Below are 25,515 nucleotides of genomic sequence, written 5' to 3'. Positions count from 1 at the left end.
TGCGCCTCTGCCAGCGCTTCGTAGTCCACCTCTGGGACAGGGCCTGGATGCTATGTCTGGATGGTGCATCCGCCACGACATTGTTCTTTCCCGAGACCTGCCAAATGTCCTTCGTGTATTCGGAGATGCAGGACAGATGTCGCTGCTGGCGGGACAACCAGGGGTCGGATGCTTTCGTGAACGCAAAGGTGAGCGGTTTGTGGTCCATGGTAAGAAGTACCTGAAATGCCAGATTGCCAGGTATAACGCCAGCAGTTCCCGGTCGAAAGCACTGTATTTGAGCTCGGGTGGTTGTAGGTGTTTGCTGAAAAACGCATGTGACCCTCGATGAGATATTCCAGCACTCCACCAACTGCCCTGTTAGATGCGTCCGCTGTGAGGGCATTTGCCAAGGCTTCTTTCGTTTTAATGAAAGCGGCAGCGGATTCCTCGTCCCAGCCAATGTCCTTGCCCTTACCCGACATCAGGGCAAACAGAAGGGCGCATGATTCGGGCTGCTGAAGGGAGGAAGCGGTGGTAGAAATTCACCATACCCAAGAATTCCTGAAGGCCTTTGATTGTGGTGGGTCGGGAGAAATGGCGGACCACGTCTACCTTGGCGGGCAGAAGGGTTGCCCCATCTTTAGTAATCCTGTGGCCCAGGAAGTCGATGGTGTTGAGCCCAAACAGGCATTTGCCCAGGTTGATTGTTAGACCGTATTCACTCAGTCGGGTGTAGAGTTGACGGAGGTGGGACAGATGCTCCTGACGACTACTGCTGGCTATGAGGATGTCGTCTAAATAGATGAAAGCAAAGTCCAGGTCGCGTCCCACCGCGTCCATTAACCGCTGAAACATCTGTGCGGTATTCTTTAGGCCGAACGTCATGCAGAGGAACTTGAAAAGGCCGAACGTGGTGATGAATGCTGTTTTGGAGACGTCGTCCGGATGCATCGGGATTTGATGGTATCCCCGGATGAGGTCTACCTTGGAGAAGATCCGTGCGCCGTGCAGGTTTGCTGCAAAGTCCTGAATGTGTGGCACGGTAGCGGTCCGGTGTTGTAGCCTCATTCAGCCTGCAGTAGTCACCGCATGGTCCCCAGCCCCCCGTTGCTTTGGGCACCATGTGCAGGGGTGAGGCCCAAGGGCTGTCAGACCGCCATATAATCCCCAATTCCTCCATCCTCTTGAACTCCTCCTTCGCCAGTCGGAGCTTGTCCGGGGGAAGCCTTCGAGCATGGGCATGGAGGGGTGGTCCCTGTATCGGGATGTGGTGCTGTATGCCGTATCTGGGCATGGCTGCCATGAACTGCAGCACCAGAACCGATGAGAAATCCGCCAGGACTCTGGTGAAGTCGTTGTCGGGACAGCGTGATGGAGTCTAGGTGTGGGGCTGGCAACTGGGCTTCACCCAGGGAGAACGTCTGAAAAGTCTCGGTGTGGACCAGTCTCTTCCTGGGCAGGTCGACCAGTAGGCTGTGAGCTCGCAAAAGATCCGCTCCTAGGAGCGGTTGGGCTATGGCGGCCAGGGTGAAGTTCCACGTGAACCGGCTGGAGTCAAACTGTAGCCGCATCGTACGGGTGCCATAGGTCCTTACTGTGCTGCCGTTCACTGCCCTCAGGGTGGGACCCAGTTCACTGCTGCGGGTGTCTTAACTCATCAGAGGTATGACGCTGATCTTGGCTCCGGTGTTGACCAAAAAGCGGCGTTCCAACTGCTTGTCCCAGACATACAGGAGGCTATCCCGATGGCCAGCCGCCGTAGCCATCAGCGGCGGCTGGCCCTGGTGTTTCCCAGGAACTTGCAGGATGGGCTACAGCGACGGGCTTCTGTGCCCCACCACTGGTGGTAGAAGCACCATTGTTCATTGGTCTCCTCACCCCTGCCTCTGGGGTTAGTGGGCTCTGCGGCCAGGCATGGTCTGGTCTGCTGCTGGGAGCGTGGCCTGGTGATCTGTGCGACAGACGCCCCACTCTCCTTCTTGGCATTCCACTGCACATCTGCCCAGGCCGCCACCTTCCGGGGGTCGCTGAAATCCACGTCAGACAGCAGCAGGCATAAGTCCTCGGGCAGCTGCTCCAAGAATGCCTGTTCAAACATGAGGCAAGGCTTGTGTCCTTCGGCCAGGGACAGCATCTCGTTCATCAAAGCCAACGGTGGCCTGTCCCCCAAACCATCCAGGTGCAGTAAGCGGGCAGTTCGGTCACGCCATGAGAGTCCGAAAGTCCTTATGAGCAAGCCTTTGAATTCTGTGTATTTGCCAACCTCCGGGGGCAACTGAATGAACTCCTCAACCTGGGCGGCTGTCTCCTGGTCGATGGAGCTCACCACATAGTAGTAACGTGTGGCATCCGAGGCTACCTGCCGAATGTGGAATTGGGCTTCTGCTTGCTGGAAGCATAGGTGAGGTCGCAGCGTCCAGAAGCTTGTCAGTTTTAATGAAACTGCATGAACAGATGTGGCGTCGTTCATCTCCGGTCCAAACATCATTTGGGCCTTTGGGGTCACCAATTGTAGCGGTGTGCTACATGCAGCGCTGAAATAACAACATGTAGTCGGTGAGCTGCGGTTGCAAAAGAGGTTTATTCAAATTTTGCGGCCTCACCTTAAAGCCTTCCTGTTCCCGCCCTCCCCAGGCGGGAATGCCGTAGGGGGTGCGTATTCACAGTCCCGTCCCGTGCGCGGGCTTTTCCCCTTGCTGGTGAAGCAGGCTTGGCGCCCTCTTTGGGACCGGCCTCAATGCCGGCACGTGCCACTTTATGAGCAGGTTCGAGTGCGCTGGGAAGTGGGTCACCACAGTATGTTTTATTATTTATATTTATATATATTATATATATTTATATTTTCATACAGTATTTATTTACAGTGTGGTGTTCTATATCTTCAGCTCTGTGATGTTGTCCTTGCCAGTGCACAAAGTTCCTCACGTAAAATAAAATGAAACTGAGAAGTGACTTGGACCCACTCAATTTGCCTCCCATAACAACAGGTCAACAGCAGATGCCATGTCATTGGTTCTTCACTCAACCCTGGAACATCTGGGCAGCAAAGATGCATACGACTACAGCTTGGCTTTCAGTACTATCATCCCCTCAGAACTAATCAATAAACTTCAAGTTCTAGACTTCAATACCAACTTGTGCAACTGGATTTTCCATTTCCTCACTTGCAGATCCCAGTCAGTTTGGATTGGCAACAACATCTCCGTCAGCACAGGTGCACCATAAGACCGTGTGCTTTAGCTCCTGGCTATACACATGACTGTGAGGCGAAGCGAAGCTCTAATGCTATATTTAAGTTTGCCAAATCAGAGGTGCAGATGAATCAGTATTTAGGAGGGAGATTGAAGATCTGGTTGAGTAGTGCCACAACAACAACTTCTCTCATCAATGTCAGCAAGATCAAGGAGCTGATTTGTGCACTGTCTTGTGCACTTTATGCAGTCCTGGGTAGGTCTGTAGTCTAGTGTAGTTGTTGTGTGTTTTTTTTCTCTGTTGTTTTTTTTTTACGTAGTTCAGTCCAGTTTTTGTACTGTGTCGTGTAACACCATGGTCCTGAAAAACGTCTCATTTTTACTATGTACTGCACCAGCAGTTATGGTCGAAATGACAATAAAAGTGACTTGACTTGATTGTTGACTACAGGAGGAGGAAACTGGGGGTCATGGGCCAGTCCTCATTGGGGATCAGAGGTGAGAAACTCAGCAGCTTTCAGTTTCTTGGTGTTACTTCAGTGGAACTCTCCTGGGTTCAGCATGTAAGTGCCATTATGAAGAAAGCATGGCAGTGGCTCTACTTTTTAAGAAGCTTTCTGAGATTTGGCATGTCATCTAAAACTTTGGCAAACTCCTATAGATGTGTGGTGGAGTATATTAACTGGTTCCATGCCCTTGGATGGAACAGCATACAATAGTAGTGGATAAAACCTAGTCTATCAGAGGTAAATCCCTCCCCACCATTGAGCACGTCTATTCAGAGCACTGTTGCAGGAAAGCACCATCCGTCATCAAGGACCCCAGGCCATGCTATCTTTTCGCAGCTGCTATCTGGAAGTAGGTACAGGAGCCTCAGGACCTGCACCACCAGGTTCAGGAGCAGTTATTACCCCTCAACAATCAGGGATAATCTCATTCACCCCATTGTTGAACTGTCCCCAATGGACTGGAATTGCTCTCAAGGACTCTATCTCATGTTCTTGATACTTAGTGCTTATTTATTAATTAATATTTTTCTTTGTTTTCACATATTTTTTGCAGATTGGTTGTTGTCCACTGTGTTGTGTGTGATCTTGCATTGATTCTATTGTGTTTATTGTGATTGCCTACAGGAAAATGAATCTCAGGGTTGTATATGGTGACATATATGTACTTTGATAGTTTACTTTGAACTTTGACTGGCTAGAAGGTGAAGCCAGGTGGGTGCAAATAGTAAAGGGCTGGAGAGGAAGGACTGATAGGAGATGAGAATGGACCATGGAAGGAAGGGACAAAGGAGGGACACCAGGAAGAGGTGATAAGGTAGTTGAAGAGAAGAGGTAAGAAGCCAGAATGAGAAATAGAAGAAGAGGGAAGGGGGAGAGATCAATGTTCCTGTCATCAAGTTGGAGGCTACCCAGACAGAATATGAGGCATTGCTCCTTTACCCTGAGGGTGGCCTCAACGTGGCAAAAGGAGATCATGGTTCTGACAATTTCTCTGACAATTAATTTTGAGAGGTTGCACTGGCCATTCATTCAATATATTATGTAACCATGATGCCTTGAGGGAATTGGGCCAGTGTGACCACTTCATTGTTTGCTGACAGTGACAATCAAAACCTCACCATTGGTTACTCCTTGCCATGGAGGCTCATGTCAATGCAGGCACATTAATAGATTACTGAGAAACATGCTGGAACTTACACAGATTTATTTGAAAATCATGTCTCTAAGTGCAGGCACAATTGTTTAATGAATTGTACTTTCCAAGGCAAAAGATTAAAAAAGCATGATTCTCCCTTACGTATAAAGCTGTTTAGTATTTTAGACTTTTGCCAATAATTATCAAATTCCATGGCCACCTGCTATTAAATTACTTAAGGATAGACATTTTGTTCAAAGCTTTAATCCTTGAAAAGGAAAAAAATGTGTAAATAGCAGCTGATACTGTACCTATTGAAATTGATTTTTAACTCTTGAATTGTTTTTTTTTAATGATACCTGATTTACTGAGAAGCCAGAGATAAATTACTGGTGGTTAAATTGGCTTGTCTGTTCTTGATTGTTTGAAAATTATTACAATTAAAAGCAATCAAAGCCATGAACCAGTTGCTGAAAGTAGTAATCTATGATTTGCAAAAGTCTTTAATTTTGTTGTTGAAAAAGTGGTTGGGAAACATGCATGGGAATGCCTAAGATGCAAGATCAATGGTCACAAAACATGTAATTATGGTGCTGGGATCTTCCATACAAAAAGGCCACTTGATTCTTCCCACCATAAGCAGTTCACATTGGAGTCATAAAGTTTATTTTTGAATATTTTATGGTATGAAATTGTAATATCTAGCTCATGTGAGTTTACATTAACTGAACTTTTTAAACTAATTTTATGTTTGTGATGTGCACATTGTGATTTGTAGTCCGACTATACAGAGTTCTGTATGCTTCATGTAACTGTGAGAGATACTATCAGATATAAAGTATTGTAAACATAAGCTCGGGCCAAATTTATATTTGGCAGCACCTGTCTCTTTTTAAATATTATTTGAGATGCTTCTGATCTGCTTTGTGTTATGGAACTAGCTTATCCCAGTTCTATTTTCTATTTCCCCAAGCACTAATCAATGCAAATTAATGTACTTCAGATAGATAGGATAGACCAGGGTTTCCCAACTTGGGGTCCATGGACCCCTCGGTTAATGGTAGGAGTTCATGGCATAAAAAATGTTGGAAAGCTCTGAAATAGACATAAGCAAAAGGATGTCTTACTGTTACTACCTGAACTGTATTTGATTTTATCCATTCCTCCTCTTCTCGTGGTTTATCACATTTCCTCTTGAACCCTTTCTCACTTCTAGGTTCAGCTATTTCAGTGACATCCTAGCTGGCCTCCATTGTGTACCGTTTTGTTTATCCAGAAGTGCTAATGATACGCCAACTTAATCACGCCCAGGTTGCTATAATTCCTGATCTGGTTAAAATTTTCATTTCCTCCTATGACTCTCCTGTTCTTGATCTGTAAGAATTTGTGTACCCCTGTAAGATCTCTTGCATAGCCTTGATCTTAATCACTCTCCCCTTGGTGTCCTTGGGCTCTTGAGCTCTGGGTACCCATTGCTATAGGTAGTCTCCACACCCTACCTTTTTTATGCTTTATAAAATAAATGATCCTTAAAATTTTAAATCTCTGATAAAACTTTAGATTGTCTTAATAGCTTTTATGGTTTTGTCACTTTAATATTGTGTGAAAAGTCTTCTGGTGTTACTATAATAGAAGTGCCACATTCCTGCAAATTGTAGTGTTGTTTTGCTTTAGAGTATTATTAATCTTATTCCCCCTCCTTCCCCTCCACTTCCCCACCCATCTGCCCTCATTTTGGTGCACCATCCAATAGGCAATCTGGTGGAGGAACTTGGGGGTCGAGCTGTATCTTGGAAGGAAAGAAAGTGTCAATGTTGTGGGTTGGAAAGCCATGTCACTCCCTATGCAGGTTTTTATCATGAAAAATTGGTAATTCCTTTCTTCCCACAGATTTATTTTGTTTGTTGAGATCCAGTGCGGAATTGGGGAATAGGCCCTTCCAGCCCTTTGAGCTATACTGCCCAGCAAATTACCCCTCAATTTTAACCCTCGCCTAATCACGGGACAATTTACAATGACCGATTAGCCTACCAACCAGAACGTCCTTGGTCTATGGGAGGAAACTGGAGCACCCAGAGGAAACCCACAGAGTCATGAGGAGACTTTACAAACTTCTTACAGGCAGTGGCAGGAATTGAACCTGTGTTACTGGCACTGTAGTGCATTGTTCTAACCACTATGCCTACAGTGCTGCCCCAGATGCTGCTTGACCCACTTAGTTCCTCCAGCAGATTGTTGCCTCAGGTTCCAGCATCCACAGTGTCTCTTGTTTCCACCTTTAATAGCGATAGATACCAATAGCAATATCTTCATAGAATGGCGAAGTTAGATTTGTATTTTTCCAATCTATCAATAGGGATACTGGTCTGTTGTTATAATTTTGACATATCTTTGATCTCATTGAGAAAAGTAGAACAAATATATTTTAAACTTGGTTTTACAGGACGAAAAGAAATGCTTTTCATGTGATTCGCGGACTCCTTTTGCCGAAAATCAGAACAGTCACAGAATTGAGAATGTGGTCACGACTTTTGCTCACAACCGACTGAATACCTGGTGGCAGTCTGAAAATGGTATGTGTTAGATCCTCTGTGAATTGAGTAAGTTCATTGCTAACAAAGATAGGTACTTAGAATCTGAGCAACACAGTAAAAACACTGGAGGAACTTGAATTTCCAGCATCTGCAGATTTTCTCTTGTTTGTATTTAGAATCTGATTTGTTTAGGCTAACAAGCTTTCAGCTGTTAGTGAAATCTTAATGCGATAACATTAACTTAAAGTTTGCAATTTAATGATTTGTTGATTTAAAAGATGTCTCTGTGCCCCATAAACTATGCTGACCAGATTAGTCTATTTTTTGTATTCCTGCCAGTTGGTTTTGGTGCTTCTGAACTATGGAAAAGCCAGGAATCAGATTGTAGAGGGAAGAGTGTGGACAAAAATCAGTGAAAGTTTCCAGTGCTCATTTCTGCCCAGTCACCCTTTGCTATTAATTGTGAATAAGCGAGGAACCTCCTTAAAACAACAATTTGCGACTCTGATCAAAAGACAAAATATCACTCGCTTGAAGCCTGAGGGATTGTTTTGTAACGCCACAATATCTCAGTCAAGCTTGCAATTCAAAGAGTTTGTAAAGAAGAAAAAAAGAAATATGAGAAACATTCCTAATTGGAAAGATCAAAGTTGATCTGTATAGAGGATGTTGTAACTTCATTGTGGTGACTTCTTCATTAGAGAAAGGCGAACTTAAATATTACATTAAAATCAGGCAGTGGCAAAGGTTGATACAAATATTTTCTCAAATCAAACATTGTGCAGCCAAAGTGCTTTTGATCTTCATTTATAAAATAAATGAATTATTTTGTAAAAATTTATGAATAGCTTTAAACATTAATTTAACTCAATTGTTTGGCTTGGATAGTTTTATTTAGAAAAGTAAGTCTGAAGTGTAACTAGATTCCTCATGAGATTCATTTGAAATAATTTGGCCCATGGAACTCAGTTTGGATCCCACAGCATTTGTGTCTGATCAACAGCTGTAAGTAGAGGAAGCTAGTTCTGTTATTAATATCATGGTGCAGTGTTGTGATCTGCCACTTCTCAGATGCATCTTTACATCAAATGTCATGGAGTTCTACATGTTGTCTAATTTGAGGGGAAAATATGCAGCAATAGCAACAAAACTTGAAGGTAGACAGGGATGAAGAAAACCATTTTGCTTCCTTCATTTAGAAATATATTAGATCCTTTGATTTCTAATAGTATTCTTGGACATACATCTGAGCCCTTTCATTTAACTGGCTTCATTTTGAAATGAGATAGTTTTAAGTTTTCCAAGGCACTGCTTCTGCAAGTTACAGAGAAGAGTGTTTTGATATTACAATGCAATGTTATAAAATGCTATGTATTTTCTCTTTAATCGCATTATTATTTCAGCTGTGCACTTACTAAAGCAAGATGCCTCAGTGCACAGAGTTCCACACAAGATGCACATTGTAAAAACTTTTGTTGACATAATCTTTAAAAGTGGCACCTACAGAACCACTTGACCATAAATGACATTCCTTCTGGATTTGGTGCTTTGTTTCATTACTCTGCTTCCCAAACTGTATGTAGAACATAGAAATTTACAGTATGTTACAGGCCCTTCGGCCCACAATGCTGTGCCGACATTGTAACCTACTCTAGAGACTGCCTAGAATTTCCCTAGTGCATAGCCCCCTATTTTACGAAGCTCCATGTACCTACCTAAGAGGCTCTTAAAAGACCCTATTGTACCCGCTTCCACCACCGCCACTGACAGTGCATTCCATGCACCCACCACTCTCTGTGTGAAAAATTTGGCCCAACATCCCCTCAGTACTTATTTTCAAGCACCTTAAAACTATGCCGTCTCGTGTTAGTCATTTCAGCCCTGGGAAAAAGCCTCTTGACTAACCACACGATTGTCATCTTATACACCTCTATCGGGTCACCTCTTCCTCCAATGCTCCAAGGAGAAAAGGCCAAGTACACTCAAACTATTCTGATAAGGTATGCCCTCCAATCCAAGCAACATCCTTGTAAGTCTCCTCTGCACTTTCTATATAGTATCCACATCCTTCCTGGAGTGAGGCGACCAAAAATGAACATACTCCAAGTAGGGTCTGACCAAGGTCTTGTATGACTACAACATTACCTCACGGCTCTTGAACTCAATTCCACGGTTGATGAATGCCAACACACCATACACCTTCTTAACAACATGATGACGCTTTTATCATGTGACCACCTATGTTTTATTTTCTCTCTCCTCTGTGGTGTGAGCTTGTTTGGAACGCAGATACCAGTTGGTTGTATGGAGCACCTGTGATATATACTCAAGTGTCCATGTAATTTGTTTTCTGCTTTGTCTCTTAACCTAAGTATCATACGCTGGAAATTTTTAAACTAGTGTAATAAGTTTTTCAAAAATAAAATCATTTTTGTAGGCGTCGAAAATGTTTCCCTTCAACTGGATCTGGAGGCTGAGTTTCACTTTACCCACCTCATTATGACTTTCAAGGTAAAGAGTTGAATTGTAATGATGGATGTTCTGACAGCCTTGATGTTTACATAAGTGAAGCAATACTTGAAATGACTTTATTAGTGATTTTCTTTTAGAATGAGTGAAGCTTGCTTTGTGACTGAGCTTTTTTTCAAAGTGATCTTAATGTGAATTTTCCATGTGCAGATAAATGTCCTTTGGGTTATGAATCTGGCTATGTACCAACAATGTGCTAATGAGTAGTTTTGTGGGTTTATCAGGCTCAAGCATGCATTCTGTCACATTCTCTGAGAGCATTTCAGATGCCACTGAGGGTGATGTGACACAGATTGCCTTAAATTCTTTTTTTATATAAAACAAGCATGTTTAGGACTATGCTGTACAACTAGTGGCTGACATTGGGAGAGCCTCTGCTGTATTTGAAAAGGCTCTCAATGAAGTCTGCTGAAAAAGAGGTCCATATAAGAAATGGAATAGATTTATCAGGTTTTGTATGATTGTGCATGATAGTTATGGCATGAGTGTAATGCTATGACAATATAGGATGGGCTCTAGTTAGGGATTCTTGCATCTTGTGTTACTAAAACCATTTTAGGGATGTGTCAGCAATGTCAAGGTTGCCATTTATTTCTCATCCCTCATTGACCTTGCGCCATTGGATGATTTTGCTAATCTATTTCTGAGAACAACTTGGTGCCAAATGCATTGCTGACAGAGACAGAGATGCACACTGCCAAATTAGATGAGAATGTTCCCTATTGAGGATATTGATGGTTGTTTTGGACAGATCTGCAGCTTTATGGCCACTTCAGCAATACCAACCTGTTTCCAGATTTTTTCCATATTAAAATTTCCATTCTCACTAACCTGTAAGAGTTCGAACTTTTGTTCGTAAGTGCAGTAATATTTTAAATCATCTCTGCTACACTTTCTGAAGCAGCCAGGATTTATTGAGTTTAGAACATTTGCTAGTGGTCAGCCAATCAAGGGCTGTCTGATGAAGCTGTATTCATGAAAAGATGTGCTCGTGAAAATGGTTGCTTTCAAATATCTCTTTTTTTTGGTTGTTTACTTGGACTCTGGCTTTATCAATAAGAGAACGTGATGAAGACTTGTTCACGATCAAATCAAAGACTCTTTTCTTTTGTGTGCTCAGACTTTTCGTCCGGCTGCTATGATGATTGAGCGATCTTCAGATTTTGGGAAGACTTGGCAGGTGTACAGGTATTACGCTTATGACTGTGAGGCCTCCTTCCCAGGTATTTCAACAGGATCATTGAAGAAAGTGGATGACATTATCTGTGATTCTCGCTACTCTGATATTGAACCTTCTACAGAAGGAGAGGTTTGTCATGAGTCTATAATTACGTCTCTTTGGCTTGAAACTTTGTGCAAGTGTAAGGAGTATTATATTAAAATTCAAGGCTCATTTTCCATGGATGTGACTCACGAATCAAATTTTGTGACATGAGCATTCTGTCACTTAAATTATTGTTGTTTATCTTTAGGTCATTTATCGTGTGTTGGATCCAGCCTTTAAAATCGAAGATCCTTACAGCCGAAGAATACAAAGTAATTGTTAAATTTGGTCTTATGATTTACTTTTCCTGCCACAACCAATCTGGATCACTAAATATTTATACATTGTTTTTCTGATTGTTTCTGCATTGACACTAACAACTGCTCAGATGGATTTGTATTAGACCTACTTCCCCCCTGGGGCTTGCATGCTTCCTGTTGACTAAAACCTCTTTGCTGTTAATAAGTGTAGAAAGTTCCTTTTTCAGGATGTATTTTTTGGCAGAGAATTAGAATATACAGACATTTTTTAAAAGATCGTAACTTCCAGCTTTTGTTTAGTTCTGTCTGTTACGTTCCTCATGAAATAACAGCCATATTCTATTTTGTCAAAGCAAAATATTGACAGGTGGAGATTTTATTTTGCTAAGAAAACAGCTTCCTCTTAACTACTTCTGACAAAGTTTGAAATATTAATGTTGCCTATTAAAAAATTGGCAGTGAATCCATTCAGATTAATATTTATCATGGGAAGTTCTTAATTGATAGAGAACTGAGAATCATTCAGAAGTTGGCAGGTAGAATCCACACCTGCGTTAGTCGAGCTGAATTTTTATCATGTGCACCAGTTCTGCTATCTTACTTATCTGCATACTAAATTTTTTCAATTTATTTTTTAAGTCTCTCATTGTTCCTCTTTGTAGTGTAAACTTATATAGATAAAATACATTTTAAATTTTTTTTGTTCAAAAAGGTTTACTGTAGATGTGGTCTTTTTCAATTTGGTATTCTACATGTGCTTTTAGTGATATTTGCACCTTTTAATAGAAGTATCTTTTGCAATTAATTTACAAAAGATTCTAATGCAGTTACTTAATTGGGGCAGTATGGGATCTTTACAGTACAGATGACACGGGTTCATTTCCCACCGCTGCCTGTAAGGAGTTTGTACGTTCTCCCCGTGACCATATGCTCTGGTTTCCTCCTACAGTCCAAAAAAGGTACTGGCTGGTAGGGTAATTTTTCATTGTAAGATTATCCAGTGATTAGGCTTGGGTCAAGTTGTGGGATTGCTGGGTGGCATGGTGCAAAGGGCCGGGAGGGCCTATTCTGCGTATCGCAATATGTGAATAAATTGGTTAGGCAGCTACTTTTATTAGCCTTTTTTTTTAATATAATGTTGCAATTTGAAGATGAGTATTGGGTTCTGGTGGAATTAATATTAATAAGTTTGCATTTGAGGAAATTGTGCTATTGTTGAGATACTGCAACAAATTCTTATGTAATTGCATATTTTGTTTTGAAGATATGTTGAAGATCACTAACCTGAGGATAAGGTTCACTAAGCTCCATACTTTGGGGGACAACTTACTAGACTCACGAATGGAAATCAAAGAAAAATATTACTATGCTATCTATGACATGGTGGTTCGAGGCAATTGTTTCTGTTATGGACATGCCAGTGAATGTGCTCCCGTTCATGATTCTGATGATCAAGATGTTGAAGGGAAGGCAAGTGCAAAAATAGTTAAAAAAAATTATTTTCAACTTGTCTTGAACTAATATTCAATATGTTTCATTGCTTTTTTTTCCCTATTAAATATTGCAGCACAAATTTCTGTGGTACTAGACCTAATATGGTTACAAAATGTGTGGTCAGGCATTTTTTTTCTGCAGTCATAAACCGCCTCTCAATGGAGTTTACTTTGGAGCTTAATTGAACCCAGACAAAACTTTCCCTGACCTGACTCTGCCATTTCCTGTTGTACGTCTTAAGACAGACCTTTGTATTTGAATTCACATTCTTAGTAACTATGATAGATTTGCAGTTTCCTTCTGCAGGACTCAGATTGCAGGCTGTCGAGCAGATATTTTCTTAAAATCATTTTTAAGTTCTACTACTTTTCCTGAGTTATAACCCAGCTGTAAGATAAGAATGGCAGTTGAGTTGTTTGAGGCTGTCTGTTAGCCAGCTGATAAGATGTAAGCAAGAATGAGTGAGGGAAAAACTCCTTTCTCCCCTCTTGGTGCGTCTGATTTCAGCTTCCCAGCTGTTTTGTGTCTGAGATCAATAATTCACTTGTTTTACTGAATGTGGGATTCTTGTGCTCCACTTATTGATGTCATGCTTTAGTACATGTGACTCTCATTTATTCATTCATTCATGATGTGCCATGTCATATGAAATGGGAGATCAAGGTTCTTCCATGACCGTGATTGTTCTTGGCAACTTTTTCTACAAAGTGGTTTGCCGTTGCCTTCTTCTGGGCAGTGTGTCTACAAGACAGGTGACCCCAGCTGTTATCTTCAGAGGTTGTCTGCTTGTTATCAATAGGCGCATAGCCAGGACTTGTGATGTGTACCAGCTGCTAACATGACCTGTTTCCGTGGCTTCATGTGACCCTGATTTGGGTGTTCTAAGCTGGAGCCACACCTTGCCCGAGAGTAACCTGCAGGCTAGCAGAGGGAAGGTGCTCCTTACACCTCCTTTGGTAGACTCTATCTCTACTCCGATTATCATCAAAATATTTAAAAATCTGTTGAAGATTGAGTAGACCCTGATGAGCACAGCTTCTTGTTTCATAATACCAAGATTCTTTAACACAGTGTCTCAATGTTAAAGACCAAACACTTGATGGGATTGAAAAAATGCTACTAAAAATTAATCATTGACCTTTAATTTAAGAAATTGAATTCTCCCTCCATTTTTGTTTGACAGGCGCTTTAACTTTTTGTTGTAAGTGCTTCTCTGTGACTTTATTGCACCTGGTGCAGGTCGATGGGAGTAGGCAGTTTAAATGGTTTCAGCATGGACAAAATGGGCTGAATGGCCCTTTTCTGTGCTATAACTTCTCTATAAGTAAAACAAGTTTAATTTTAATTAAATGATAAATGCTTCAATATCAGGAACAGAATTACTGTTGAAGTTCGGAGACTTTTCTTGAGAATTAATACATGGTACAGAAATTGACTTGGAGAGAAAATCATGTTCCTACTATTTTCACACTTGTTCCTACTATTTTCTTTGAGAAAATAACTATCGATAAGAATTGAGTCTAATGATATGTGCAAGCAGGAAGTCATAGATTTTAGTTTTTAAGGTAAATGAAGCACTTAGCTTACTATTTACAATTCTTCATTATGGGAGCACATAGAAATTTCAAGTCTCTTGTGAATCACACTGTTATATTACTTCAGATGCATAACTGTTGAATCTAGTAATGCTGAATTATTATGAATGAACCTGTTACAAGTCAAAGCCAATAAACCTGTTTTCTATGTTGCAGAAACAACACTGAAACAGATCTTTGAGCAATGAATTAAATTTGAAGTATTTGCTTTCTAGGTACATGGTCGATGTGTGTGTCGGCACAACACTAAAGGTTTAAACTGTGAGCTGTGTCAAGATTTCCACCAGGATGTACCTTGGAAACCTGCTGAAGGACGCAACAGCAATGCTTGCCGAAGTGGGTTTCATAGCAGAATTTCACATTTGATAATAAATATCTTAATTTAACAGGTTGTATTTGCTTGTAGGTGGTATCAAAATCTTTAAAATGTAAAGTAGTAAGATTCTTAATGGCAGGCCAGTTTGTCCGTGGAGCACAGACAAATGTTCTGTTCTGTCTATGCTCCATTTATTATTCTAAGCTGAGCAAATAGGAAAGGTGATTGAGAATAGCCAAACACGAGGGGAGAAAAGGAAACATGTTTCCTGCTGTGGAGTAAGCTTCCTTTGAGTGTAATTGTTCACAGAAGATGTAGATTCATAGAAGCCCACTACTCTTGATGGTCCAGACCACATCTATGCCATGAATGAGAAAATTATGCCACATGATTTCAGATCTTTCTCCCGCACCAAATGTACAGCCTGTCATCTTTTTGTGCCAACTTAACAGAAAGAATTGCACTACCAGATAACTTGCTCATTTCCTCATCTGCGTCACAGATTTTTAAAAAGCAAATCAATAAATAATGTACAAATTAGGCACTGTTTGAATTTAATGAAATGTCCACACTCATGACCTTTTGAGATTTTGATGACTAATTTAATGATAATTCTTTTGTATAAACTTTTAACTGCAAAATAGTGAAACCACGGTAGCATCCTGAGTAGATTATACCCCAAGACAATATTAGTGATAAGAGGCAATTACTAAACCACTTCAGAAGCTTGCAGATAAGTTTATGTTATTATCTGACAGTTTTCATTAAAGGACAGTGTAGTGGTAGCAAAATGCACTGTATTCTTGTCTATAGTTCCTGTTCTTGTACACCATTGGTGGAAGTAGGTTATAAAATCCTAGTTCTTGTGCGTCCTTGCTGTCATGCATCTTTCTAGCATTTGTCATTGCGACAAAGTTACTTTAATGGAGAAAAGTAGTGATTGCTTAGAAAATGAAAACGCTACTAAAAATACTCTGTGGGTGTCATTTTCAGGGTGCAAGAATGTTTATTTTTATATTTACATTAAAAATTTGTAAATAAATTTAATAAAGATTTATTTAAACCTTTTTGATTCAATCTCTATTCTTCCCATTGCTCTGTTTATTTAAATATTTTTGATCAGAGCAAATTTTATCATGTGATCTGCAACAATCTAAACTCTTGGCTTGTTGCTGCATTTAGAAACCTTTTGTAACTATCCAAAGGATTTTTAAAGACATCCCATTCATGCAAAAGTAACTCTAAGCTTACAGATGCTGGGAAATTACAGGTAACTAATGTAAAACCTTTCTCCAGATTAGTAGCCGAAAATCAACACTACTGCAATTGGGACATTTTATCCTCTACATGTGCATTGAGTTTTGTTTTAATGTTGTGATCCTTATTTGTACTTTGAACATTATCTAATCTTAATCTTTCTGTATTTTGAATTTCAGAGTGTAACTGCAATGGACGTGCCAACAAATGTCACTTTGACATGGCTGTGTATTTAGCCTCTGGTAATGTTACTGGTGGTGTTTGTGATGGCTGTCGGAATAATACAATGGGACAGCACTGTGAACAATGCAAACCTTTCTACTATCAGCATCCAGAACGAAGTATTCGTGCCAGTGACATCTGTGAGCGTAAGTACTGCTATTTGATACACCGTGACCTGTGCAAGAAGTAAATGACACCGATCCTCGTAATTCGTTCACTTGATGGTGGGACGCTTCAGAAGTTTTAAATGGAATGTTTGCCTTGGGTATTCTTTCTGTGGTATTTCTGATAAAGTGGTTTTTTTGCACAGTGATTTTCCAGAGTTTTCAAAGTCATTCCAAAATGTTAAATTACATATTCAGTGTACACATAAATGGATTTGATATGTGACAGAAAATCAAATATTCTCTGTTCATACTTTAAATTGCAAGACTGAATTGAGCATAATTCAATTTAATATATTGCTGCTATTCTTGTGAACCTGGTTTTAAAGTTAAGTTCTACCTGCCAAGTTAACTTCAACTTTTTGTAGTTTTATAAATTGAATGAGGTTTCTTACATTGAGACGTAATATTGCATTGTCACCTTGTTACTGCAGCTTGTAACTGTGACCCAGCTGGGTCACTGAATGGTGGAATCTGTGACAGTCACACTGATCTGGCAGCTAACCTCATAGCAGGGCAGTGTCGCTGTAAACTAAATGTTGAAGGGGAGCGCTGTGATCTGTGCAAAGAGGGCTTCTTCGGACTAAGTGCAGATGAAGCACTGGGATGTCAACGTAAGTTGTTGCCTATCTTTGAAAATTATCTATTTCATTTTCGATATTTATCTTGCTGCTATTGCTCAATTTATGAGTGCAGAAAGCCACAGTTAAACATAGCTTTCAGTTCACAATTGTACTTGAAAATTTTGCGTATTTCCACGTTATCAAAAATCAGTTGGAATATCAGTTGTGCTAATCAAACTTCCACTGGCAAATTTCAAATACAATTTGTCTACTTAGCAGACACTGGATTTCATTAAATTACTTTCCCTTGTACAGTTTGTATTATTAGAGGAGAGTTTTATTGTAAACGCTATAAAGATTTTTTAGAACGATTAACAGCTCAGTTGATGGAAGAAAATATTTGGTACGCTTAACAACTTGGTTTTGACATTTTACCAAAAATATTTATTTGGAAGAGGATGAGAAGTCCAAACTCATGTCAAATACATATACATTCCCAAAGAAGAAATGAAAATTAAACCTTACGGGATTTTTCAACAATTTCCAGATCCACTTGTGAGAAACCTCCTTGATGCTTTTCAGACGCTAGTTTCCTTTCATTGATCTATTGCTCCTCTTGTTTCTTGTGGAAGTTGGATAGTGAAATGCAGAATCACAAATGCAGTCAGGGTGTGTAAAGCAGAACAAAAATTTAAAGTGTAACGAGTGTTATGGAAATAGTTTCTTGGTTTGTTAAAACACAGCTTCTGCGGAGGATTAAAAGTTAGTATTGTGCCTGAAGTTACTGCCTGAGCCTGTCATTTGGAAGGAAATGAACTGAAGCTTGATTTGAATTACTTCTGGCGAGATGAGCATCGGGCAAATGCTCCACAATTGCTCACCTGTTACTGGCCTCTGTGTCAATCCAGTTGACAGGTGTTGCCTTGTGATAAGGGAGCAAAGTGGGTGTTCGGAGGCAAGAGGGCAATCTAGCTAAGGAAGACCAAGACCATAAGGCAGAAAAATGTCATTTGGTCCAACGACTCTACTTTCCCTTTCAATTTCATTTTCTTGCCTTCTCTCCCTAACCTTTAAAGCCCTGACTAATCAAGAACCTATCAACCTCCAATTTAAATATACCCAATGATATTGTCTCCACAGCTGTGCCAGTGAATTCTGTCAATTTACCACCCTCGAGCTAAAGAAATTTCTCTTCACCTCTGTACTAAAGAGACATCCTTGTATTCTGAGGCCGTGGCTTCTGATTCCCCCACAATTGGAAACATCCTCTCCAGGTCCATTTTCAATATTCAGTGGGCTTCAATAAAATCCGCCTCCCCCCCCTACCATTTCTCAATTCCAGTGAGTACAGGCCCAGAACCTTCAAACACTCCTCCTATGTTAACCCTTGCCTTTATTACTGACTCAACCTGCAAGTTAACCTTTAGGAAATCATGCTCTAGGACCCCAAGTCCCCGGCATAGTTATTATTTATATATTTATTTATTGAAAGAGTGCATGGAATAGGCCCTTCTGGGCCTTCGAGCCGCACTGTCCAACAATCGCCCAATTTTAATCCTGGCTCAGTCACAGGACAATTTACAATGACCAATTATGTCTTTGAACCGTGAGTAAAAATGGGAGCACCCGGAGGAAACTTACGTGGTCATGGGGAGAACACACAAACTCTTTACAGGCAACATTGGGAATTGAACCTGCGTCACTGATATTGTAAAGCATTGTGATAACCACTACGTCGCTGTGCCGCCCTGTTCAGAAGGCCTCTGACAAGGTGAAGTACGTGAGGCTGCTAAACTAAAGTGAATCGTATTACAGAAAAGGCACTAGCATGAAGAGAAGATTTGCTGACTGGCAGAAGGCAAAGAGTGTGAACAAAGGGGGCATTGTCTGATTGGCTACTGATGGCTAGTGGTGTTCCTTCAGGGGCTGGATTTTGATCCACTACTTTCAATGTTCAAATGATCTGGATGACGGAATTGATGGCACTGTGACCCTACATGGGATTTCTGAATTTGTTCTCCATTTAGAAAATCTAAGCCTTTATTCCTTCTACCAAATCGCATGACCATCCAATTCCCTATACTATGTTCCACCTGGCACTTCTTTGACCATTCTAATCAGTCCAGTCCTTCTGCAAGCAGCCCTGCTTCCTCAATCCCACCGACTCCTCCGCTTTGTATCTCCCGCAAACTAGGCCACAGTGTCATTGATTCCATTATCCAGAGCATTAGAACGTTGAAAGTAGTGGACCAAAAACCGATCCCTGAAGGAGCACCTCTAGTCACTAGCAGCCTGTCAGACAATGTTCCTTTCATTCCCACTCTTTGCCTTCTGCTAGTTAGGTAAATTTCTGTCCATGCTAGTATCTTTCCAGAAATGCCATATAATTTTGTTTAGCAACCTCATGCTTCACCTTATTAAAGGCCTTCTGAAAATCCAAGTAAACATCCACTGACTCTCCTTTGTCTATTTTGCCTGTTACTTCCTTAAAACATTCAACAGATTTGTAAGGCCAGATACCCACTTCAGGAAACCATGTTAAGTTTGGTCAATTTTATCATTTTCCTTCAGCTACCCCAAAACCTCATCCTTAATAATAGACTCCAATATCTTGCCAACCACTGAAGTCAGGTTAACTGGTATATAATTTCCTGTCTTTTGCCTCCCTCCCTTTTTAAACAATGGAGTGAGTGACATTTGCAATTTTCTAGCCTTGTAGAACCATTCCAGAATCTGGTGATTCTTGAAAGATTATTGCTAATGCCTCTAACATCTCTTCAACTACCTCTTTCAGAACTCTACAGTGAAGTCCATCTGGCCTTGGTGACTTGTCAACTTTCAGATCTTTCACCTTCTCCTTAGTAATAGTGACTACACTCTTATGCCCCAGGTTGCAGAAATACTGTGATTTAAAAATAATATGTAATACTGTTGACCATGTGAACAAAAATCTTAATGTAAGTTCATTTCTGGAAAGGCCTCTGTTACTCTGCAGCTAAAAAATCAATATCTCAGACCTGCAGTTGTAGAGTAGTAATTGGTATGTTTATTTGTGCCTCATCTGTTTTTAACGTAAGTAGAAGCTGTCGGGAAGTTAAAGGAAAGTAATAAATATACATTTTGTCCAAGGTTAAAATTCAGCTGAGAGTTAAAATTTTCATCCCTGTCCCAATAGTTATTTTAAACCTTTTCTAGATTGCTGCTGAAAGTTTTCTAAATGAGACAATGGCTTTGTTTGGTCATTTAGCATGTGCTTGTAACCATTTGGGAACTCATCCTGGAGGATCTCCATGTGACGACGTCACAGGGAATTGCTTCTGTAAACGTCTGGTGATGGGCAAGAACTGCGATCAATGTCTGGTAAGTGAAATATAAAAGCAAAAGTAGAAAAACGGGGCAAACGTCAGGTAGGGAGCACAGAGCTGACCTGAAATATGCCCTTTGATTTTGCGTTTTATATTCTGTGATTTTTTGCTCAAATTTTTGTTGCCATTTGCACAGTTTTTCTTTTTGCAGATTCAGTGGTTGTTCTTGTTTCATGGTTGTCTATGGAGAAGATGAATCTCCGGATTGTATGCTATATATGTACTTAGATAATTGTTCTTTGAAAACCTCTGGAAGAAAAATCACAAGATTACTGCTTTTCATAACAATGCACAATTATCTGGGAATTACATGGGTGATAATCCAGTAAAATATTTTCTGCTTGGAATACTTTGGATTTGCTGAACAAGATTTGAAAGAATGACACGAGTTTTCAACTTAATACCACTAAAATATGATTAGAAGTTAACATGAGGTGCCATCACTCGCAGCAAAGGCTCACACAGTGCCACTTACCAGCAAAGATATTTATTGATAAAAATACACAAAAATATAGCTGGGATACAGCCCTGGGCCCCATGTCTCATGGGCAAGCTACTCACTAATCAGTCTCTCCATGTTGCAGTATGAGTTGCGTTCTTCTGGAAGGTGGAGAATGGGTTGTGAGGAGAACAGTGTGCAATACAGTGGAACTTTTATTGTTTTAACAGTACAGATGGAAACGTATCCGTAGGTTTTCAGACACCAGTATGTGGTGTTACGAATGTGCACTGCTCTGAGGGGCCGAAGGGTGCGGGGTAGCCCCCTCCTTTGTGAGAATCGCAAGATCACTATTGAGTTAGTTCAGGAGACCCAGGAAATGAGAGAAAGACATGCAAAATCCACCAAGAGTTGGAATGTGTCCTGGCCTCCGAAAAGCGGAGCCATGGATACCGGCTATTGTCTCTTGGAGACAGGATTGTGTATTGAATCCTGTATGATGCATCGAAGCCCCAGGCAATGAACCAAGGGGGAGGTTGGTGGAGGGATTGCATCATCCCAACCTGATTGACATCTGAGACCATGTGAGTCAGGATAAAAAGGGGGTCTGTGGGAACAGCCCCTCAGTCGCACCAGAAGAAACGCTAGCCATCCCGTAATAGCAAAAGCTGGTGGGAAGGCCACGTGCATCCGTTTCCATTTGCCCCGGAATCGGTGGTCCTTTACCATGGAAGAACGGTTTTTAGCTAACAACGGGGAAATCAACTCCCAACGACTCTCGAAGGATTGACATCATAAACGGAATGGGCAAGTTTTAACCCATCTTTCTCTCCAACCAGAAAGCTGCAGCTTGAATGAATTAAAGTGACTTTTATATTTCCATCGGACAATACATTATCCCCTAGACAACGATAGAGCTATTTCTTATTGATTATTATTATATCTGCGCTTTTAGATTTAGTATTGACGACGTATACTATCTGTATCTGTATGTTTGCATTGATATTATTTTTGTGTATTTTTATCAATAAATACTGTTAAAAATAATACCATCAGACTTCAACGGACCTCTCTATCTTTGCTGGTAAGTGACCCAGTTACGGGGTACGTAACAGTGGAATGTTGTAACAAGTTGACTCTATTAGGAAGCAGTAAGTAGGGTCTGTTTAACATATAATCCAGAACTTGGAGTACAACAGTGCCTCAAAGATTTCCTCCCCTCAAAAAAAAATCAGAGTTTGCATTGATTTGTGAAATTATGAAGGCTTTTATACCGTCTTATTTTTAATATACAATAATGAGAGACCGCGGTATTTGGTAACAGGAAAAATGTCCATAGCGAATGAGTTACTGAAAAATTACTTGATTGTTTACCAGATCCCATATTGAGTTCAATATTGATATTTTTTTTATATTTTAGCAGTAATGTGATTTTTATAAAACGTTCTTTTTATGTACTGTCATCCATAAGATATAGGAGCCGAATTAGGCCAGTGAGCCATTTGGCTCACTGAGTCTGCCATAGCTGCCATGGCTGGTTCATTTTCTTTCTCAGCCCCAAACTCCTGCCTTCTCACCACATCTCTTTATGCCCTGACTAATCAGGAATCTATCAATCTATCTTAAATGTACCTCCACAGCTGCCTGTGTCAATGAATCTGTGGAGATTCACTGCCCTCTTGCTAAAGAAATTCCTCCTCATCTCCGTTCTAAAGGGACATCTCTTTATTCTGAGGCTGTGTCCTCTGGTCTTAGACTCCCCCCACCATAGGAAACATCCTCTCCACATCCACTCTATAGAGGCCTTTTGACCGTGGATAGGTTTCAATGAGGTCACCCCTCATTCTTCTGAATTCCAGTGAGTGGAGGCTCAGAGCCATTAAATGCTTCTCATATGACAAACCTCAATCCTGGAATTATTTTTGTGAACATCCTTTGAACCCTCTTCAGTGTCAGCACATCCTTTCTTAGATAAGGGGCCCAAAATTGCTTACATTACTCCAAGTGAGACCACACCAGTGCTTTTTAAAGACCCATTACATCCTTGCTTTTATATTTTAGTCTTCTTTTCCTTCCTCACCACAGGCTCAACCTGAAATTAACCTTTAGGGAATTCTGCGCCTCAGATTTTTGAATTTTCTGCATTTAGAAAATTGCCTACCCTTTCATTTCTTCTACCAAAGTGCATGACCATACACTTCCCGACACTGTTCCATCTGCCATTTCTTTGTCCTAATCTAAGTCCTTCTATAGCCTCTCTGATTTCCTCAAAACTACCTGTTCCTCCATCTATCTTTGTATTGTTTGCAAACTTGGCTACAATGTCATCAATTCCATCATCCAAATCATTGACATGAAACGTAAAAAGAAGTGGTCCCGATACAGACCCCATGGTCACTGGCTGTGAACCAGAAAAGGTTTCCTTTCTTCCTCACACTTTGCATCTTGCCATTCAGTCAATGTTCTACCCATGCCAGTATCTTTCTTGTCATACCATGGGCACTTAACTTGTTGAGCAGCCTCATGTGTGGCATCTTGTCAAAGACCTTCTGAAAATCTAAGTACACCAATTCTCCTTTGTCCATCTTGCTTGTTATTTCTTCCAACAGGTTTGTCAGAAAAGATTTTCCCTTAAGGAAACCAAGTTGACTAATCCTTATTTTATCATGTACAGTACCTCCAAGTACCCCAAAACCACATCCTTAACAGCTGATATCAGACTAGGGCCTTATAATTTCCTTTCTTTTGCTTCACTACCTTGATGACTGGAGTGACATTTGCAGTTTTCCAGCGAATTCAAGGAGCGATGTCTCAGAAAGGCAGCATGCATTATTAAGGACCTCTAGCACCCAGGTCATGCCCTTTTCTCACTGTTACCAGGAGGTACAGAAGACCGAAGGCACACACTCAGCGATTCAGGAACAGCTTCTTCCCCTCTGCCACCCGTTTCCTAAATGAACATTGAACCTGTGAACACAACCTCACTTTTTTAATGTACATTATTTCTGTTTTTTGTACTGTAAATTGATTTACTTATTATTGTTACTTTATTTTTTCTGCTAGATTATGTATTGCATTGAACTGCTGCTGCTAAGTTAACAAATTTCATGACACATGCTGGTGATAATAAACCTGATTCTGACTCTTCTGATTTGAGTTGCACCACATGATTTTAGAACATACATGATTTTTTTTCTTGTAGCTCAAATGTGGACATGAGTTTAAAACTAAAAGGATTTATTGTTCTACAGCCTCAGCACTGGGGACTGAGCAATGATCTGGATGGGTGTCGCCCTTGTGACTGTGACCTAGGGGGCTCCTACAGTAATGAGTAAGACTAGTTTCTTAATAATTTACCAACGAAGTTTGAGTTCACAATGAATTAATCATTGTAGAAGTTTGAATAAGAAGTAGGTATCTCAAACTGCTAGACGTCTTTATTTTATCTGGTTATTTTGCTTATCATAGTTAAAGATAATTGGATAATTCCTATGTTTTGCCATCTCTAATATTTGTGATAAATGCTTGACAAATTAAAGCTTAATTTATTTTTGCATTTTAAAGGAAAAAAATTGTATTATTCCTAACTCGTTACTCTGAGTGAAATTTGCTTAGCTGTCAGCAATTTTCAAGAGTAATCACATGAACATTTTATACTTAATCCACATGAATTGCATTTGCTAGTTAGTGTTGCCATGTGCATTAAAATTGTTTAATAGCAAATTAAGTGAGTATTGTAAGATTTGACAGTTTGTCTTTTGTGATACTGCTGCTGCTAGTGAGAAGTCTATTATTTGAGTAACTTCAACATGGGACAAAAACAAACTTAAATATTCATGCAATGCAGTTTGGAAATAAACTCTGTGCATTTCTGCCAATTTGCAGAATCTTATCTGCAAATTAATCCCTCCTTTAAATGAGCTGTCCATGTAGAAATTTAATGCCGAAGCATGTTAGATAGAGTACTTGATGTATTGCACAAAGATTTTGTCAACGTTGTTAAAAGCAAATTACTTTTTCTCTCTGGCTTTAGTTGTTCATCCGAGACGGGCCAGTGTCCATGTAAAGAGCATATGGCTGGGCGTCGATGCAGTGAAGTTGAATCTGGGTTTTACTTTATTGCACTGGACCATTACACATACGAGGCTGAGGGAGCTCACCTGGGTCCAGTAAGTTAGTTCTGTGGACGGAGGCAAACTGTTCATTCATGTTCATTATTTTCAGTCTAATGCTGTGGCATTCTTTGCAGGGAGTTACTGTAATACAGCGACGATATCCACAGGATCGATCTCCAACCTGGACAGGAATTGGATTTGGACGTGTTCCTGAGGGAGCATATCTAGAATTCCACATAAATGACATTCCATATTCGATGGAATATGACATATTGATTCGCTACGAACCACAGGTGATTAGGCTGTATTTATCAACATGCTTAATATCTTTATTAAAAAAAAGAGTTATGCATGTATATGATTTTTGGTTTGTTTTCAGCTGCCAAAAAACTGGGAGGAGGCAAAAATAACGGTGTTAAGACCTGGTGCGATTCATACTGGCAGTCGATGTGTGAATACTATTCCTGATGATGACAACCAAGTCTTCTCTTTACCGTCAGGATCCAGGTTGGAATCATTATAATTACATATGTAAAGGGGGGGGGGGGGGAATAATCCATTTGGAAATGGCTAAAATGATT

The 25,515-nt window shown here is 40.5% G+C and overlaps 1 protein-coding gene across 2 annotated transcripts in view; it reads left to right on the top strand.

Annotated features, from left to right (window-relative positions):
* lamb1a (laminin, beta 1a) overlaps nucleotides 1–25,515 on the top strand; it is a 90,441-nt gene that overhangs the window by 6,923 nt on the left and 58,003 nt on the right. Inside the window, exons 1-14 of one of the 2 annotated variants that reach the window (XM_059987529.1) lie at nucleotides 6,087–6,128; nucleotides 7,261–7,390; nucleotides 9,789–9,862; nucleotides 11,001–11,189; nucleotides 11,353–11,416; nucleotides 12,669–12,874; nucleotides 14,709–14,829; nucleotides 16,246–16,434; nucleotides 16,887–17,066; nucleotides 20,263–20,375; nucleotides 24,071–24,150; nucleotides 24,853–24,988; nucleotides 25,069–25,227; nucleotides 25,314–25,441. In XM_059987529.1, the coding sequence (XP_059843512.1) occupies nucleotides 6,102–6,128; nucleotides 7,261–7,390; nucleotides 9,789–9,862; nucleotides 11,001–11,189; nucleotides 11,353–11,416; nucleotides 12,669–12,874; nucleotides 14,709–14,829; nucleotides 16,246–16,434; nucleotides 16,887–17,066; nucleotides 20,263–20,375; nucleotides 24,071–24,150; nucleotides 24,853–24,988; nucleotides 25,069–25,227; nucleotides 25,314–25,441 (1,796 nt within the window). In that variant the 5' untranslated portion in view covers nucleotides 6,087–6,101. Of the gene's footprint in view, nucleotides 1–6,086; nucleotides 6,129–7,260; nucleotides 7,391–9,788; nucleotides 9,863–11,000; nucleotides 11,190–11,352; nucleotides 11,417–12,668; nucleotides 12,875–14,708; nucleotides 14,830–16,245; nucleotides 16,435–16,886; nucleotides 17,067–20,262; nucleotides 20,376–24,070; nucleotides 24,151–24,852; nucleotides 24,989–25,068; nucleotides 25,228–25,313; nucleotides 25,442–25,515 lie in introns of those variants that run through there. The other variant, XM_059987528.1, reaches the window with a different exon arrangement.

The sequence above is a fragment of the Hypanus sabinus genome, chromosome 13 (assembly GCF_030144855.1).
Source record: "Hypanus sabinus isolate sHypSab1 chromosome 13, sHypSab1.hap1, whole genome shotgun sequence".
Lineage (NCBI taxonomy): Eukaryota > Metazoa > Chordata > Chondrichthyes > Myliobatiformes > Dasyatidae > Hypanus > Hypanus sabinus.
Note: the sequence above shows the minus strand (reverse complement) of the source record. Positions and strands in the feature narration are given on the sequence as shown.